The sequence below is a fragment of the Xyrauchen texanus genome, chromosome 33, assembly GCF_025860055.1.
Source record: "Xyrauchen texanus isolate HMW12.3.18 chromosome 33, RBS_HiC_50CHRs, whole genome shotgun sequence".
In the NCBI taxonomy this organism is placed as follows: domain Eukaryota; kingdom Metazoa; phylum Chordata; class Actinopteri; order Cypriniformes; family Catostomidae; genus Xyrauchen; species Xyrauchen texanus.
This window is the reverse complement of record NC_068308.1, coordinates 12,766,444-12,784,098: the sequence shown is the minus strand read 5'-3', so window position 1 is coordinate 12,784,098 and position 17,655 is coordinate 12,766,444. Positions and strand designations below refer to the sequence as shown.

General features: G+C 43.9%; 1 protein-coding gene across 1 annotated transcript in view; it reads right to left on the bottom strand.

Moving 5' to 3' along the window:
* The window catches only part of LOC127627244 (WD repeat-containing protein 49), a 38,286-nt gene that overhangs the window by 13,062 nt on the left and 7,569 nt on the right, over positions 1 to 17,655 (bottom strand). The window contains exons 7-14 of the mRNA XM_052103585.1: positions 16,328 to 16,519; positions 15,006 to 15,251; positions 14,720 to 14,884; positions 13,769 to 13,918; positions 12,382 to 12,566; positions 11,684 to 11,823; positions 9,722 to 9,867; positions 8,410 to 8,627 (exon numbers count right to left, since the gene is read on the bottom strand). Coding sequence (XP_051959545.1) covers positions 8,410 to 8,627; positions 9,722 to 9,867; positions 11,684 to 11,823; positions 12,382 to 12,566; positions 13,769 to 13,918; positions 14,720 to 14,884; positions 15,006 to 15,251; positions 16,328 to 16,519 — 1,442 coding nt within the window. The remainder of the gene's footprint in view (positions 1 to 8,409; positions 8,628 to 9,721; positions 9,868 to 11,683; positions 11,824 to 12,381; positions 12,567 to 13,768; positions 13,919 to 14,719; positions 14,885 to 15,005; positions 15,252 to 16,327; positions 16,520 to 17,655) is intronic.

Sequence of the window (17,655 nt, the reverse complement as noted above, 5' to 3'; positions counted from 1 at the left end):
TAGATTGGGTTGACTACTTACATTCTTGCTTATATTGAGATTTATCATGTAGTACAAATGGCTGAGAAAAGTTAGTTCTGAGAAAAGATCTAGCAACATTTGTTAGTTGATGCCACTTGGTTTGACATATTGACAAATTGATATACACTGGCAGCCTAAAGTTTGGAATAATGTACAGATTTTGCTATTTCGGAAGGAAATTGGTACTTTAATTCACCAAAGTGGCATTCAACTGATCACAAAGTATAGTCAGGACATTACTGATATGAACAGCACCATCATTATTTGAAAAAAAAGTCATTTTTGATAAAATCTTGACAGGCCTCATTTCCAGCAGCCATTACTCCAACACCTTATCCATGAGGAATCATGCTAAATTGCTTATTTGGTACTAGGAAAACACTTAGCATTATATCAAACACTGCTAAAACCAATTTGTTCATTAAATGAAGCTTAACATTGTCTTTGTGTGTGTTTTTGAGTTGGCACAGTATGCAATAGACTGGCATGTCTTAAGGTCAATATTAGGTAAAAAATTGAAAAAAAGAAACAGCTTTCTCTAGAAACCCGTCAGTCAATCATTGTTTTGAGGAATGAAGGCTATACAATGCTTGGAATTGCCAAAAAAAACTGAAGATTTCATACAAAGGTGTACACTACAGCCTTCAAAGACAAAGCACAACTGGCTCTAACAAGGACAGATTGAGATGTGGAAGGCCCAGATGTACAACTAAACAAGAGGATAAGTACATTAGAGTCTCTAGTTTGAGAAATAGATGCCTCACATGTCCTAATCTGAGAGCTTCATTGAATTCTACATCCTTAACACCAGTTTCATGTACAACAGCAAAGAGAAGACTCAGGGGTGCAGGCCTTATGGGAAGAATTCAAAAAGAAAAGGCTAGAGAGGGCAAAGACACACAGACACTGGACAATAGATAATTGGAAAATAGTGTTATGGGTCTTAACCCCATTGAGCATTTTTAGGATCAGCTAGACTGTAAGGTGCGTGAGAAGTGCTCGACAAGACAGCCCTTTGACAAGTGTTACAGGAAGCGTGGGGTGAAATGGCACAAAAATTGACAGCTAGAATCCCAAGGATCTGCAATGCTGTCATTGCTGCACATGGAAGATTTTTTGATGAGAGCTCTTTGAAGTTCAGAATTTTTCTTTTTCAAATTGTAATAGTAATTTTTCACGTTATTAATGTCCTGACTATACATTGTGATCAGTTGAATGCCACTTTTGTGAATAAAAGTACCATTCCCCTTCTGTCTCTCACTCGAAGTTTTGTCAATGTACTGACACTAGGGGTCACACTTGAGAGCCCCAAAATACCTCAATCTTTGAGAAAAGGCCAGTGGGAATTGGCGAGTGGAATTTGCATGCCACTCCCCCGGACATACGGGTATAAAAGGAGAAGGAATGCCCACTCTCATTCAGATTTCTGTATCAGTGAGCTGAATACTGCTGCTGTTCCATTCACCTCTGAAAGAAGCATAAACTGTTGGATATACGGCGCATTCCAGTGGCTTTCTCTCCTTCTGCACGCCTAGTGCAGATTATGCCCCTGGGTGCTTCGACAGCGCTACTAAGAGAGTATATTTCCTCTTTAAGAGCAAACACATTGAGGTAAATGTCATTTTAAAGACTCGTCTTTATAAAGATGCCTTTCCATCTTTCTGTGATTCCTGGATGTGGTCGTTATCTCTCCACCTCCGACGGCCACGGGCGCTGCCTCACATGTCTGGGCAGTGATCACAATGAGGCAGCGTTTGTGGATGGTTCATGTTCTCATTGCAAGAATATGACCATGGCAACATTGCTGTCATGGCTTTCCTTCTTCCGGGGGAAAGCCACTCCAGCCACCCCCTGTGCTACGCCTTCTACCTACGAGTACAAGGCCGGCCCGGCTGGCCCTGGAGACGGTTTAGGGAAATGGGTGTGGTCTCGCCGGGTAAATCCCAGCGGACCTCCCGTTCCCCAGCACACTTGTTTGCGTTGAGTTCCGAGATGAGACCAGCTCGCCTCATGGCCAGTTCTCGATCGCTGCATAGGAGAGCGCACTGACGATGGCAATGACGAATGACGATGACGCTGAGGACTCGACTGGGCTGCAACCTTCGGGTCTGCCCACCCAGTCTGAGGCCGATGCAAAGCTGACCACTGTGCTTGCCCGGGCCGCTACATGTATCGGGTTGGACTGGAACCCTCTGTCCTCCCATAAGCGGCTAGATAATTGGTTCCTGGGTTCAGGGCGCTGCTCATGGTCAGGCCCCCCCCCCGGTCCTTTTCTTCCCGGAAGTGCGCGATGAACTGACAATGTCATGGAGGGCCTCTTTTGCTGCCGAAATCGACTTCCAGGTTCGTCCGCTCTCACTACTCTCGACGGAGGGGCGGCCCACAGGTACACAGAGGTTCCTCAGGTGGATAAGGCAATCGCAGTGCACCTGCGCCCGCAAAACACCGCCACCTGGTGGGAATGCCCGGCACTCCCCTCCATGGCCTGTAGGACTACGTCGTCTCTGGCGACCAAAGCCTACAGTGCTGCTGGACAGGCTGTCTCTGCCCTGCATGCCATTGCCCTGCTGCAAGTACACCAGGCCAAGGCTCTGAAAGAGCTGCATGTGGGTAGTCCTGATCCCAATGTGCTGCAGGATCTGTGCTCGGTGACTGAACTTGCCCTCCAGGCAATGACGGTCACAGCATGAGCACTCGGGCAGGCGATGTCAACCTTGGTGTCCCAGGAGCATCACCTGTGGCTGAATCTGGTCGAGATGAGGGATGTCAGCAAAGTTTGCTTTCTCAATGCGCCCATCTCTCAGATCTGCCTATTCAGCGACACCATTGAAGACTTTGCCCAGCAGTTCCCGATGGTGAAAAAGCAGACGGAGGCCCCGGCACGACTCAAGATCACATACCCCATCTGCTCACCAGACTCCACCAAAGCCTGGCCCCAGTTCTCGGCCCCAGCATAGAGCCCCCAGCAGGAAGCGGACACCCCCACGGACGCCCCACGGCCTGGCACGAGGACCCTGAAGGCTCCTAAGCGCTCCTGAGGTGGACAAATCCTCTGCTATGGGTCTTCCCATAGCGAAGACCCCCACAGATAGGGTAAGGTAAGTGCATTCCTTCCTGCAGGAGAAGCTGGAGGGGCGGCTGTCCGTAGCTGCTAAAGCAGCACACCATGACGCAGTTGAAGGTAAGTCCCTTAGTAAGCATGACCTGATCATCAGGTTCCAGAGAGGCACCAGGAGGCCGAACCCTCCTAGGCCGCTCTTCTTTCCCTCATGGGACCTCTCAATGGTCCTGCTGGGCCTTCGGAGAGCCCAGTTCGAGCCCCTAGAGTCAGTCGAATTAAAGACCGTCTCATTAAAGATTGCTCTACTGACCGCGCTCACTTCCATCAAGAGGGTCAGGAACCTGCAAGCGTTCAGTGTCAGCCAAATATGCCTGGAGTTCGGTCCGGAAGACTCTCACATGATCCGGAGACCCCGACCGGGCTATGTGCCAAGGTTCCCACGACCCCTTTTAGGGATCAGGTGGTGAGCCTGCAAGCACCGTCCTGGGAGGAGGCAGACCCAGCCTTATCGTTGCTGTGTCCGGTGCGTGCTTTGCGCATCTACTTGGATCGCACGCAGAGCTTTAGATGCGCTGAGTAGCTCTTTGTTAGCTTTGGTGGACAGCGGAAAGGGAATGCGGTCTCAAAAAAGAGGCTTACCCACTGGAATGTGGACGCCATTGCATTGGCCTACCAGATCCAGCCCGTGTCGCCCCCTTGTGGCTTCGAGCACACTCTACAAGGAGTGTGGCTCTCTCTGCCCCCGGTCGCTGTGTTTGTAGAGCTCTTCCCCTTCGAGGCAGGACCTACCACCGTGCCTCTTCCATGTGCGGCTGGTGAGCCCATGTGTCATATTGCCACATGTTGACCTCCCCTTTTAGCCAGGATGTGGTCTCCACAGGGCCTTTTCCCCCTGAAAGAATAGGATAGGAAAAGAACACCTTCCCTGATGCATATAATAGCATTAAATGGCCACAGCTGAATCTAATACTCTGTGGAGAGAAAACATAGAGAGAAAAGGCCACGGCTGGCACATTCACTTCAATCGGGACCCTTATTGTCACTAAATCGGCACAACGTCGAGTGAGTGACAGAAGGGGAAATTCTCGGTTACTGTCGTAACCTCCGTTCCCTGATAGAGGGAATGAGACGTTGTGTCCCTCTTGCCTTGCCACAATGCTGAACTAGCCGCTGAAATATCCGGGACCTTGTCTCGGCTCCTTAGCACAAAACCTGAATGAGAGTGGGCATACCTTCTCCTTTTATACCCATATGTCCGGTGGAGTGGCATGTAAATTCTGCTCGCCAAATTCCCATTGGCCTTTTCTCAAAGATTGAGGTTATTCTGGGCTCTCAAGAGTGACCCCTACTGTCACTAAATCGACACAATGCATCGTTCCCTCCATCAGGGAATGGAGGTTATGACAGTAACCGAGACAATTTCTTTCCATAAGAGCAAAATCAGTAAATTATTCCAAACTTTTGGTCGCCAGTGTATATTTTGGGATTGATAAATATGATTTAAGTATCCAAACATGTCCAGAAACTTTTGGGGGCCACCGTATGGTTATTGTTGGAAGAACATGTGTGTGTATTACAAACATTCAAGAATTTCACTGTTGAAAAGATTATATTAAAGGGATAGTTCACCCAAAAATAAAACTTCTCTCATCATTCTGCTGAACAGAAATGAAGATTTTAAGAAGAATATCTCAGCTCTGTAAATCCATACAATGCAAGTGAATGATTGCCAAAAATGTTAAGCTGCAAAAACACATAAAGGCAGCTAAAATGTATCCTTTTGACATCATGGGTGAAATCTATCATTGTGTCTGAATATCCATACTTCCCTACTATATAGTATGCCAAAAACAGTATGTCAATAGAGAAGTATGTCCGAATCCTCAGTATTCATGAAGCAGTAAGTGAGAAATACCCAGATGACCTACTATTTCCGGTGAGATTTTGAAGTGCAGATCGACACTTAAGGATCCCATAATCTTTTGGGCACTGAGGTGACGTCATGTTCAAAATGCTGGGTTTAAAAAAATGGTGGAGAACCGCGAGTCAGGCGGCTCTTTTTAACCGTTTGTGCTATATATACCAAGAAAGTTGTTCATTGTGCTTAAATGGTTCTTGTTTAACAAAACCAGAGCAGAGTTTTTCCAAAAATGTTGTTCTTATGTTATATATAATCGGTTATGGTTCAATACCTAAGCCCCTGGATGAAGCATGTCTGGAATCTTTTCATAATACTTGCATTCATACCTAAAGAACGTACTGTTTTACTGGCCGAGAAATGCATGCTTCATCAAATACAGGACATACCGTGACAGTACGTGGTTTCGGATGCAGGGCATATCTTCAGAGGTGATATAATAAGTATGGGAGAGAAACAGCTTAATATATAAGTCCTTTTTTACTACAAATACGCCTTTGTTATGTATGACCTTGTCCTGTTTTACCGTTGCCCCTTTGTTTTCCATTTTTGTCCCTTTTGTTATTCCATAGTTTTCACTGTTGTCCCTTTTGTAGCTCCACAGTCTTGTTAGCGTTCGTGTTTTCTGTCATTGTTTTCACCTGTCCTCATTAGTTTGCCATTTGCTTCTGTTATCATCTTGTTATCTTGTTTTGAGTTCTGTTTGTTCATTGGCCCCTTTGTCCCTTGTTCATGTATTTATACCCCGGTTTTTGGTTCAGTCCTGGTCTGTCGTTGAATGTTTGTGAATGTAGTTAGCCTGGTCTGTGTTCCCTGCCCGAGTTCTCTGTTCTTGTTTATTTCCCCATTGAGGGTTTTTCTTTGCATTTTGTTAGTAATAAAGTAAGCTGCATTTGGATCCTCAACCTTCGTCTGCCTTCATTGCCTTACATTCGTGACAGAACGATAGACCACCAAATGGATCTAGCAGCGGTTTTCCTCAAACTGTCCCAGGAAAATCTTCCTGTCCGCGAGTACTCACGGCTCTTCTCCACGGTCGCCATCCACACCGGGCTCAACGACGACGCCCTGAAGTCCATCTACTGGGTTGGGTTACCGTCATCCCGGTGGAGAGTGGCGCCGATACCCGGAGAGCTCCCATGGAGGGAGTACATGAGCCTCGTTCTGAGGAACCTCGCGCCCGAGGAACCACCCCTCGTGATTCCGGCTGTCGAGCCTGAGCCCCTGCCTACCCGGATCGATGAGCCAGCGCTGCCAACTTCTTCCGCCCGGAAGAGGAGGAGAAGGAAAGCCCACGCCTGCCCCGGTCTGCGAGCCGGAGCCCACGCCTGCCCCGGTCTGCGAGCCAGAGCCCACGCCTGCCCCGGTCTGCGAGCCTGAGCCCTCGTCAGTCACTGTGAGCGAGCCTCCCAGCGCTCCGCCTCCCGGGCTTTCCAGAGCTCCGCCTCCTGAGCTTTCCAGAGCTCCGCCTCCCGAGCTTTCCAGGGCTCCGTCTCTCGAGCCTCTCGAGCCTTCCAGAGCTCCGCCTCTCAGGCCTCTCGAGCCTTCCACGGCTCTTCCTCCCGAGCCTTCCACGGCTCCTCCTCCCGAGCCTCCTAGGGCTCCACCTCTCAAGCCTCTTGAGCCTCCCAGGGCTCCGCCTCTCAAGCCTCTCAAGACTTCCAGAGCTCCGCCTCTCAGGCCTCTCGAGCCTTCCACGGCTCTTCCTCCCGAGCCTTCCACGGCTCCTCCTCCCGAGCCTCCTAGGGCTCCGCCTCTCAAGCCTCTTGAGCCTCCCAGGGCTCCGCCTCTCAAGCCTCTTGAGCCTCCCAGGGCTCTGCCTCTCAAGCCTCTTGAGCCTCCCAGGGCTCCGCCTCTCAAGCCTTCCAGGGCTCCGCCTCCAGAGCCTCTCGAGTCTTCCACGGCCCTTCTCCCCGAGCCTCCTACGGCTCCGCCCTCAGAGCCTCCCGAGCCTTCCAGGTCACCGCCTCTAGGGCCTCCTCCCAGGCCTCCTGACCTGACCCCTGTCCTGTGGCCTCCTCCCGGGCCCCCTGACCCAGTCCCTGTCCTGTGGCCTCCTCCCCGGTCCCCCGAACCTATCCTTGCCCTGTGGCCAGCTCCCAGGCCTCCTGAACCTATCCTTGCCCGGTGTCCAGCTCCCAGACCACCTGAACCTGTCCTTGCCCCCTGTGCCCCCTTGGACTTCCTGCCTGTCCTCTGTGCCCCCTTGGACTTCCTGCCTGCCCTCTGTGCCCCCTTGGACTTCCTGCCTGCCCTCTGTGCCCCATTGGACTTCCTGCCTGCCCTCTGTGCCCCATTGGACTTCTGCCTGCCCTCTGTGCCCCGGTGCCATCATTTTGTTTTCTGTGGGTTCCTTTTTGTCTTTTGGTGTTTTTTTTCTCTTTTCCTTTAGGATCGTCTGGGATCCGATCCTTAGAGGGGGGGCTAAGTTATGTATGACCTTGTCTTGTTTTACCGTTGCCCCTTTGTTTTCCATTTTTGTCCCTTTTGTTATTCCATATTTTTCACTGTTGTCCCTTTTGTAGCTCCACAGTCTTGTTAGCGTTCGTGTTTTCTGTCATTGTTTTCACCTGTCCTCATTAGTTTGCCATTTGCTTCTGTTATCATCTTGTTATCTTGTTTTGAGTTCTGTTTGTTCATTGGCCCCTTTGTCCCTTGTTCATGTATTTATACCCCAGTTTTTGGTTCAGTCCTGGTCTGTCGTTGAATGTTTGTGAATGTAGTTAGCCTGGTCTGTGTTCCCTGCCCGAGTTCTCTGTTCTTGTTTATTTCCCCATTGAGGGTTTTTCTTTGCATTTTGTTAGTAATAAATTAAGCTGCATTTGGATCCTCAACCTTCGTCTGCCTTCATTGCCTTACATTCGTGACAGCCTTCCTGCCTAGTAGGTGGAAATACGCACGAAGAATGTGATTCGCCAAAAGCAAAAGAAGATGTGAAAGTGAAAGTGGTGATTAATAGTAAAAAAACAACTTAAATATTAACCTCTGGAGTCTTATGGATTACTTTTATGCTACCTTTTAGATGTTTTTGGTACTTCAAAGTCTTGTTTCCCATTCACTTGCATTGTATGGACCTACAGAGCTGGAAAATTCTTCACATCTGAGATGGCATGAGAGTGAGTAAATTATGAGAGAATTTTAATTTTTGGCTCAACTATTCCTTTAAGGCTGCATTTATTTCCCAATTTGACAATGGAATTCTTTATTTTCCAAAACAGACAATAGCAGCCAGCCTTAGTGGGGTTTCCTTTGAATGCATGCTAGCTTAGAGTCTTCTTCACAAGAGCATTATGAGAATGTCAGGTCATATACCCTAAGATGGTTTTAAAGCTGGGATTTCTGCAAGTTTACCAGCACAGACTGACTGATTTAACAATCATTTAGCCTAATAACAGATACAGAATTATACCTGTGGATCTGATAAGTGTCTGGGTTGCTCAATTCCCACTGCTGTTGCTGTCCAAACCACCCCACACTACCTCCATCAGTGGTCCAGAGACAGGCCTTGTGGTCCTCTGACACACTCAGTAAGAAGAGTTGCGAGCCATACACAAGAAACTCACTGCTCACTATCGCCCTCTCATGTGCCCTCCAAAAGTGTAACAGTGGGGGAAATCCTTTTGCAGACTTTAAGACACAGACATAGGCTATGTTAGGAATAACATACTAAAATACTAACAATACAATCTAACATACTGTACATATTTTATAAAGTACACTGCACAGAATACTGTATCTCACAATGCAATGCGTTAGAGTTAACCTTCCATTTTCAAGCGAGCGCAACAGTGCCCACCCACTTTTTCAGCCTTGGTTCCAGAAGTATTAATACCATAAATCTTTTCAATAGAGATTTCATATAATCCCTCATAAAAATGTTCTAATCCATGAACCAGACAAACCAGCTTAGAGGTGAATCACATTTTGATTTGCAGCAAAAAAGTATTTGTAAATCGGACAAAAAGACAAAGGTACGAGACTGTGCACTAACCGTCTTTCATGAGGAAATGAACAATCCCATGAAAGAGTGTGAAAAATCTAGTGAAAGACATTGGGACAACGTAAAACTGTTGAATTAAAACTGCTGACTTCAAGTATAGAAACAATATATTTTAATTTGAATGCAAAATGTTCTGATATATGCAAATATATAAGGCTGACTCATGCGTCATCGGAATGGGTGTCACTAAAGAGCTCATTTGGCACACTTTATCGCAATTCTTTGATTGATGCATTTTCCTCAGAATCATGGGTAGTGTAGTTTTTCTTTCAATATTTGTAATAACATGGACTGATGGCTTTAACAGTTGCATATACTGTACTCTACCATAGATTAACAACTTTGGAGTTCATGATAGGTCTCTCTTTTAAAATGTTTGTAAGTTATATTTAAAAAATGAATTTGCCTATGGAGAGAATGAATGGGAGTTTTACTTCCAGAAAGCAGATTGATGCGTTCCATTGTTACACCTACAATACTATGTTTAAAAAATAGTAGGCAGTATACAGTATTTTCTGCACAGTGTTTACTAAGTTCATAGTAATAAACTTAAAGATTATCAAACATAGACAGAAATAATGAACTTCATGAACTTCATCTTCAATTAGTGTGAATTTAAGTAAAATGACCCACTTTGGCCTACCATTCATCTCAGTGACAAAAAAGTGGCCCAATTTACCTGTATTCACCGTATATGAACAGTAGAGATGAATTTTCATACCTCATTTCGATTTGATAAGGCATACAGAGAGATGTCCCAGACCTTGATGGATCCTGTGGTGTCTCCAGTTATGAGTAGATTATTTTCCTGGTCTGTGCTTAAACCCATTACACTCTCATCAGATTTATCAGGTGCATAGAACTGTCCTGCATCAGACATGATTGACAAAACAAGTAATTTATCTACTGCTCTGTGCATTCTTCTCATAAAATGGAATCACTCACTGAATACTTTATTATGAACACTATACAGTACTAATACTGGGTAGGACCTCCCTTTGCTCTCAAAACAGCCTTGATGCTTCGTGGCATGGATTCCACAAGATGTTGGAAACATTCCTTTGAGATTCTCGTTCATGTTGACATGATTGCATCACATTATATCTGTAGATTTTTCAGCTGCATATTCATGCTGTGAATCCCGTTCTACCACATCCCAAAGGTTTACTATTGGATTCAGATCCGGTGACTGGAAAAGCAACTGAAGAACATTTAATTCATTCTCATGTTCATGAAACCAGTTTGAGATGACTTTTGCTTTGTGATATGTTGCATTATCATGCTGGAAGTAGCCATTAGAAGATGGGCAAATTGTGGCCATGAAGGGATGCACAAAGTCAGCATCAATAGTCAAATAGGCTGTGGTATTCAAGCAATGATTGATTTGTATAAACGGGCCCAAATGTGCCAAGAAAACATTTCCCACACATTACACCACCGCCATCAGCCTGGACTTTTGACACAAGGTAGGTTAGGTCTATGGATTCCTGCTACTGTCGACAAAATCTGTGTGCCTCAGCACAAATCGAGATTCGTTTTCCCAGTTTTCAACTGTCCAGTTTTGGTGAGCCTGTGCCCACTGCAGCCTCAGATTTTTGTTCTTGGCTTACAGAAGTGGAACCTTCGACATGGTCTCATGCTGTTGTAGCCCATCCGCCTTAAGGTTTGATAAGTTGTGCATTCTGAGATGCTATTCTGCTCACTACGATTGTACCGAATGGTTATCTGAGTTACCGTAGACTTTCTGTCAGCTTGAACCAGTCTGGCCATTCTCCATTGACCTCTCTCATCAACAAGGCCTTTCTGTCTCGAGAACTGCCGCTCACTGGATGTTTTTTGTTTTTGGCAACATTCTGAGTAAACTCTAGAAACTGTTGTGTGTGAAAATTCCAGGAGATCAGCAGTTACAGAAATACTCAAACAGCCTGTCTGGCACCAACAATCATCCCACTGAGATCACATTTTCATTGCACTGCTGCCACACGATTGGCTGATTAGATAATCGCATGAACAGGTAGGTGTACAGGTGTTCTTAATAAAGTGCTCAGTGAGTGTATGGAACACAAGTTGGCATTTATATTGTTGCAATAATATATTTGTTCATCTACATATTTTAACAGCATTGTAAAGAATGTTCTTGTATGGGACTTGAATTCAGATAGGGGGAATGCAGCATCATAAATGTTAGTATTCAATCAGCATAAATTCAGGACCACGTTGCCGCGTATTCTAGCCAAGAACAGCCCACTGACCCAGGAAAAGGCCATCTGACTGATATGCAAAGTGTCTCAAACAAGACACCTGTGAACCTTGACTCACAGAAATTCTGCCAATTGGACTGAAACAGACAAATTCAGCTCTTGCCATTTTTGTGTGCATCAGACGGTTAGTAAACAGTCTCTGGGTGTGCCGTCTGAGGATGAGACTACATAATTGCTCACCATGACAGTGGACTGTGTACAAAGACATTTTGGGATTAAGATAAACTCTATTTTAAACAGGTATATTGGTGTATTTAAACAGGCTTTTTGACTGGTCACCATTTAAAAATATATGGTGCACCAAGTGGAACTGCAGTCCTTGAGGTAGGGTGTAATTTAAAACTCCTCAATTTGAAAGGGTCCATATTATGGTGTTTGTGGTGTGTTAAGTCATCATGAGTTGCTCTCCATTATATGTTTACCATGGTTGTGTTGGGGTCCACAGATGCTCCACCAGCAGACAGATCCAGCCTGTGAGCTGAGCAGCACTGCGCTGCTTCTCAAATGACTTTGCTGGGCTCGTCTTTGCAGAAACAGCAGCCTACGAACAGGTGGAGATACTCTACACACACACATACAGCAGCATAAATACTTGTGCATTATTTCCCTTTGCTAGTTAATAAAAAAATATAACATGCAAAATGACTTTAATCATAAACAAATATTTTATAAATTATTTACTTTGTATGATCTAATATACAATTTAATGCATCAACTCTGAGCACACGAGAATCTAACTTGTAAATTGATAATGCAACTTTTTGAATTCAACGATATATACATAAACAATGTACAAAATTACAGGTATATTTTTAAGAGGCCATATTCTACTATTTGTTTCTGTGAATTCTAATTGATAGTTGATATTTATTGAATGCTACAGTACTTATTTTCCATACAAGAAGTGGGTGGACTTTTGATGGAACTTTGAATGTTAGATTTCGTCTACATAGTAGGGTAAATTCAGTTAAATTGGGCCAATTTTTGCCATTCATTTCTATGGCAAAAAATATTGTACAATGCACCTCAATCCACCCTACATTAAACTTTCAAAAGAGCAAGAAAATCCTGTTATAGCCACTTTAAAACCTTGTTTGCCAAAGTCTCATTTTGTACTAACTTCCCCTGCTGGGATCTCTGTAGTCGTGTGATGGGTTTCTGAAGAGCCAGGGTCCATATAATTATCTCTCCATCGTAACTGCCAGTAGCCAGCAGCCCCAGACCAGGACACTGATCCATTGCCAGGATATCATCACTGTGCTGACGACCAGACTTCCAGGACAGGTCTGCTTTGACAAAGATGTCCTATACTCACAGATAAACCTCAGTAAATGGCTTTTAGATCTACAGTTCTGCTGTGTCAGCTTCTGTGCAGTGTCAGACCCCCATTAAAACCCACTTTGTTGTCATAGACGTCTCAAGCAGTGGGGATTTCTTTAAGACTGCAAGGGAAGCTCAGCTTCCCCTATAATGTCAAAAAAATAATGGTCAAATATGTACTATTGTGTAAACAATTTATTGACTAAAAATGGGTTAGAACACGTTCATCTCGAAGACGAATTCGTTCAGAATCAGCTACATTACATATAGCAGGTCAGCTGACTCGATTTACTTCTCATACATTCCCGTAGCGTCAGTGCATTTCCCTGTTGAAGCCGAGCGTCCATTGACTTCAATGGGGCTGCTCGGAACAGTTTTTTTCAGTGCTCCAAAAATAGACGGTCATTGGATAAATGCTGCGATTATGTCCCGCCCACGGACACTCAGCGTCTCTGGGGGTGAATGAGGAGTGGGCTGGCCCGGACTCTGGGCTTCTGCGTGATGATTGGAGGATCTGTCGAAAGACTGCATCTCCTTTTGATCGACAGCGAATCTGTACTATAAGAAGTCACTGAAGCTATTTCGCGCTCAGTCCCATCGCGGATTTCTCAAGTGTAGTCGAAAGACAAACTGCTGCAACCTATTTCTTTATAGTTGTTTGGCGAAATTGCTAGTCAATTTGCATAATACATTTCACACAATTATACACCACATTCCTTGTTTCAGTTTTACCAAGTTTAATATATTTTGTTTTAGAGCGTTCGTTCGTTCGTTCGTTCATTCGTTCATTCATACAGTAGGCTAGGCTAGCGTCGTACGGGTGAAACTGCGCACGATGGCAGACGGTGCTAATATTGTCGACCTGATTTTGGCGAAGCCATTTGAAAGTCTTCCTTACGAGGAAAAAATTTGAATTAAACAGCAGGGCAGATCAACTCCTAAGATTGATTTAGTGCAAAAAATAGGGTAAATAAGTTTATAATGTAGGCTGAAAATGAGCTTCCCCTCTTTGAAAGACCAGCAGCCGCCACTGGTCTCAAGGTATAACCACAAAAGTACATTCCCAATTTAAGAGAATAAAAGCCGCAACCTGAAAATGGATATTATGTGTGTATACTGGCTGAAAGCCCTTTTTGCTTTTAAGTGGCCATTAAATGTGTGTGTGTGTGTGTGTGTCTGGCCCTTACGTTTGAAAATGCAATGCTGTACTGAGCGATCAGTCGACTCCAGCCTGTGGCTATAAGTTGGTTGTCATGGTGACAGATGATCCCGGTGACCTCTGTGTTGGAAACGGCCTCTAGCTTGTGAAGATTGTGGCCATTCAGTAAGTTCCACACCTAAAAGGAAAATGTAGCAGTTAATAATAGAAGGTTGTGATTGCAACAATAGCCAATCACTACTAAATAAATACAAAAAAATAATCAACAGACAAGTATTTTTCCTCAAATAGCATTGTTACAGAGTTTCTTTCAGTAACTGTCCATTTCACTATCATTTATATCAAAAGAGATACTGTTGAAATGTACATGAAAACAAAGTATAAAATATAATTAAAATCTTTCATTACAAAAAATCCAGTGAATTAGTGTACTGACAAATAAATTGGATGTTTCAGGTTCACTTCAAATTCCAAACACACAGTGGTATTTCTGTCACTGATACATTAGTAAGGCATTATTTACATTGAAAGCATCCAAAGGCATTAAGATGCACTCATTTTGAGGTAGGACTTTTGACTACTTGCATAATGTCTGATTCAAATTGAAGCTTTTTCTGACCCAAAACAGCCCACTTTGAAAGGACAGGACATGTGATTAATGTGTAAAGTGACCAACCACAGTTTATTTTTTACATGACTTTAGCAGCAAGTAAATTAGTCCCTACTGATTTGTGCAAGGATGTCTTGTTTACTTGTGACTAAGTGAACCTCACAAACTTTTGTTCAAAAACAAATTCTTGGCAGACTGATAAAAACCTGTGCAGACGACTCCCAGAAACTGCATTCATCCAGTCTGACTGGAGTTTGCAATTATAGGAAATGTCTATTTTTGTGTGCAATAGGCATCAGATGGTCAGTCTGTGGACATGTCATCTGAATCTGGACAGTCAATAGTAACATGGAAATCCCAGACACTCGCCTTGATAGTGCCATTGGTGGCTGCAGAGATTAGCTTGCGCTGGCTATTATCCAGAACCATACATGAAATCTCCTCTTTGCCATGAGCATTCCTTATCTCCATCTTCTTAATGCCTGTCTTCACATCCCACATGGCCAATGAAGAGTCAGCAGAGGCCACGATTACCTAGACAATACACAAATGTACCCAGACACAGAGATGGTACTTATTGCAATACACCATCTAAAGATAATAACCTATAATGTTCAGTTCTAAAATCAAAAATCTAACAAGCTGAAACTCCAACCTGTTCAAGATGAGGATTATAAAGGGCACAGGTGTACAACCCAGGCCTGTTTCTGGGCACTGCTTTGTGCAGTCGTAGCATGGCCAGATACTCCCTACAGGTCACCAAGAGTGCATGATCTACAGTCAGGTTGAGAAGCAGAGGAAAGCTGCCCTGTTCTGGTGTAAAGCCTGGCTGGAAATTGGGGAATTTCAATCGAACAGTCTTTACACATTGTTGAGAAGGGATATCCCATATTTTCAGCACCTGAAAGTAGACACAAACATATAGACGGGATTTGTGACTTGCATATTAAAAACTGTTATTTTGATGCCTTTTAAAGGAATAGTTAAAAGTTTAAAGGAACTAAAACTTCATTTTGTTCCTCTTAAAAAGCTGTCATATTGCTTCGGAAGAATAGGAATATAACACACGTGTTATATGGACTACTTTTATGTTTATATTGTCCTTTGTGGAACTTGACAAACATTCTCACTATGAACTGTTATAGTGTGGAAAGAGCTATGTGATTTTTCTACTTTTCTGTTCCACTGAATAATAATAATTATTATTATTATAGCAAATACACTTATTTAGAACTTTATTAGGAACACCTATACACCTACTTATTCGTGGAATTATCAGATCAGACAATCATGTGGCAGCAGTGCAAAGCATAAAATCATGCAGATAGGGGTCAGGAGCTTAAGTTAATGTTCACATGATCCATCAGAATGGGGAAAAATTTGATCACAGTGATTTTAACCATGGCATGATTTTTGGTGGCAGACGGGCTGGTTTGAATATTTTTGTAACTTTTGATCTCCTGGGATTTTCACACACAACAGTCTTTAGATTTTACTCAGAATGGTAAAAATAAATAAAAAATAAAAAATAAAAAAAACATCCAGTGAGTAGAAGTTCTGTGGACGGAAATGCCTTGTTGATGAGAGAGGTCAACGGAGAATGTCCAGACTAGTTTGAGCTGACTGAAAGGCTACGGTAATTCTTATAACCACTCTGCACAATTGTAGGGAGCAGAATAGCATCTCTGAATGCACAACGTGTTGAACATTGAGGCTGATGGGCTACAACAGCAAAAGACCACGTTGGACACTTTATTAGGACCTTAGTGTTCCTCATAAAGTGCTCAGTGTAGTTTTGAAATGACATGAGTAAATAATGACAGAATCTTTTAATATTGGGTGAAATATTCCTTTAATATGAGTTCTCCTATGATTTAGAATTAATTAACTACTCACCTTCATGCTAATCAAAACAATGTATATTTTTTATAGCTCTCTCTATTTTCCAAGAGGACATTTAGTGAGTGTAATACTAACAGCGTCTTTAGCATAGCTGAAGATCTTGCCCAGTTCTTGGTGAATGACCACATCCACCACAGAGGTCTGGTGACTGTGCAGAACTGCAATTGGATGAGAGGTCACATAGCGGTTCCACAGTCTGACAACAGGATCCACACCAGCAGTTACCAGCATACTGAGAGAAAAGCTAAAGTCAAAACACTTGACTCCCTGCAAAACAATATTAACATGTAGTGAATGGATTATTAATGCTGTGTGTTATTATGTATTGGTAGCGATGTTGTTATTGAAAGTGCTCTTGTTTTACACAATATACAGACAATGGTTGTCTGCTTTACCAATTCAATTTTTTACCACTGTGGGGATGACTTATTACTTCCTCAGTGTATGACACAATGGAAAATGTTGAATAGTCTTTTTTAATAAATCCGTCAAAACAACTAAATGAGGACTTTTTATTGGGGTCTGAACACTACCTCTGAAACCACAATAACAAATTCAAAACCTCACCACCCTTATGAATCATTTATGTGTTGTAGCGGGGTGAGCAAGAGACAGTCACAGTGGGTGTGGCTTCAGGCCTCGGAGAAGCGTTTATTTTAAATAAAGATAACAACAGAAAAGGGTAAATAAAGTGTCCATGGGGAAATAGGGTCCAAATGAGAGGGGGAATCTGGTGTCCTCACAGCTTAGTAAAGGTAGGGGAGTGCCCATGGTATGGTTGAGGATGTGAGTGGGGTCCGGTGACCGCATACGCTCTCCTCCTTGGTCCAGGGCACGAGAAGTGGCTTATGTGGGGGCCTGTCCCAGGAATCGCTGGCTGGTGTTTCTACCATAGTGAGGACCTAGCGCGTAACCCTGTACAGACGATACTCTACTTCTTGCAGAGTGCTTGGAAACAGGACTTACTCCATCCACGTAAAGCTTACGTTGCTGCATAGCGACCGGCCATGAACCCATGGGTGGTTTGTCTGTGCACATGGTGAATTTGGCATGGTGCGAGACGACTAAGACCCTCTCGTCATAGGACTTAGCACTGGTATTAAATGCGCTTGAGGCATTTGAGGCGGTAACTTACACATACTCCCTTTAAAAACTGTGCTTTTACTCGATTTGGAATCAGTCAAACATGATGGGGATCTTCTGGCCTTTATGGACAAAGACTCTTGTTTAGAGCTGGGACCTGGCCTATCAAAATCTGTTCTTATGCCCAAACAATGTTATGTGCTCAAAGTGCTGGGCCAAAGTGCTTGTTACCCTTCAAGCGATCTATTCTCCTCCTTTTTGGTTAAATGAGGCTAAGAAACTGCATATGCTTTGAATGTGAGGGCATTAAGCATATCCAT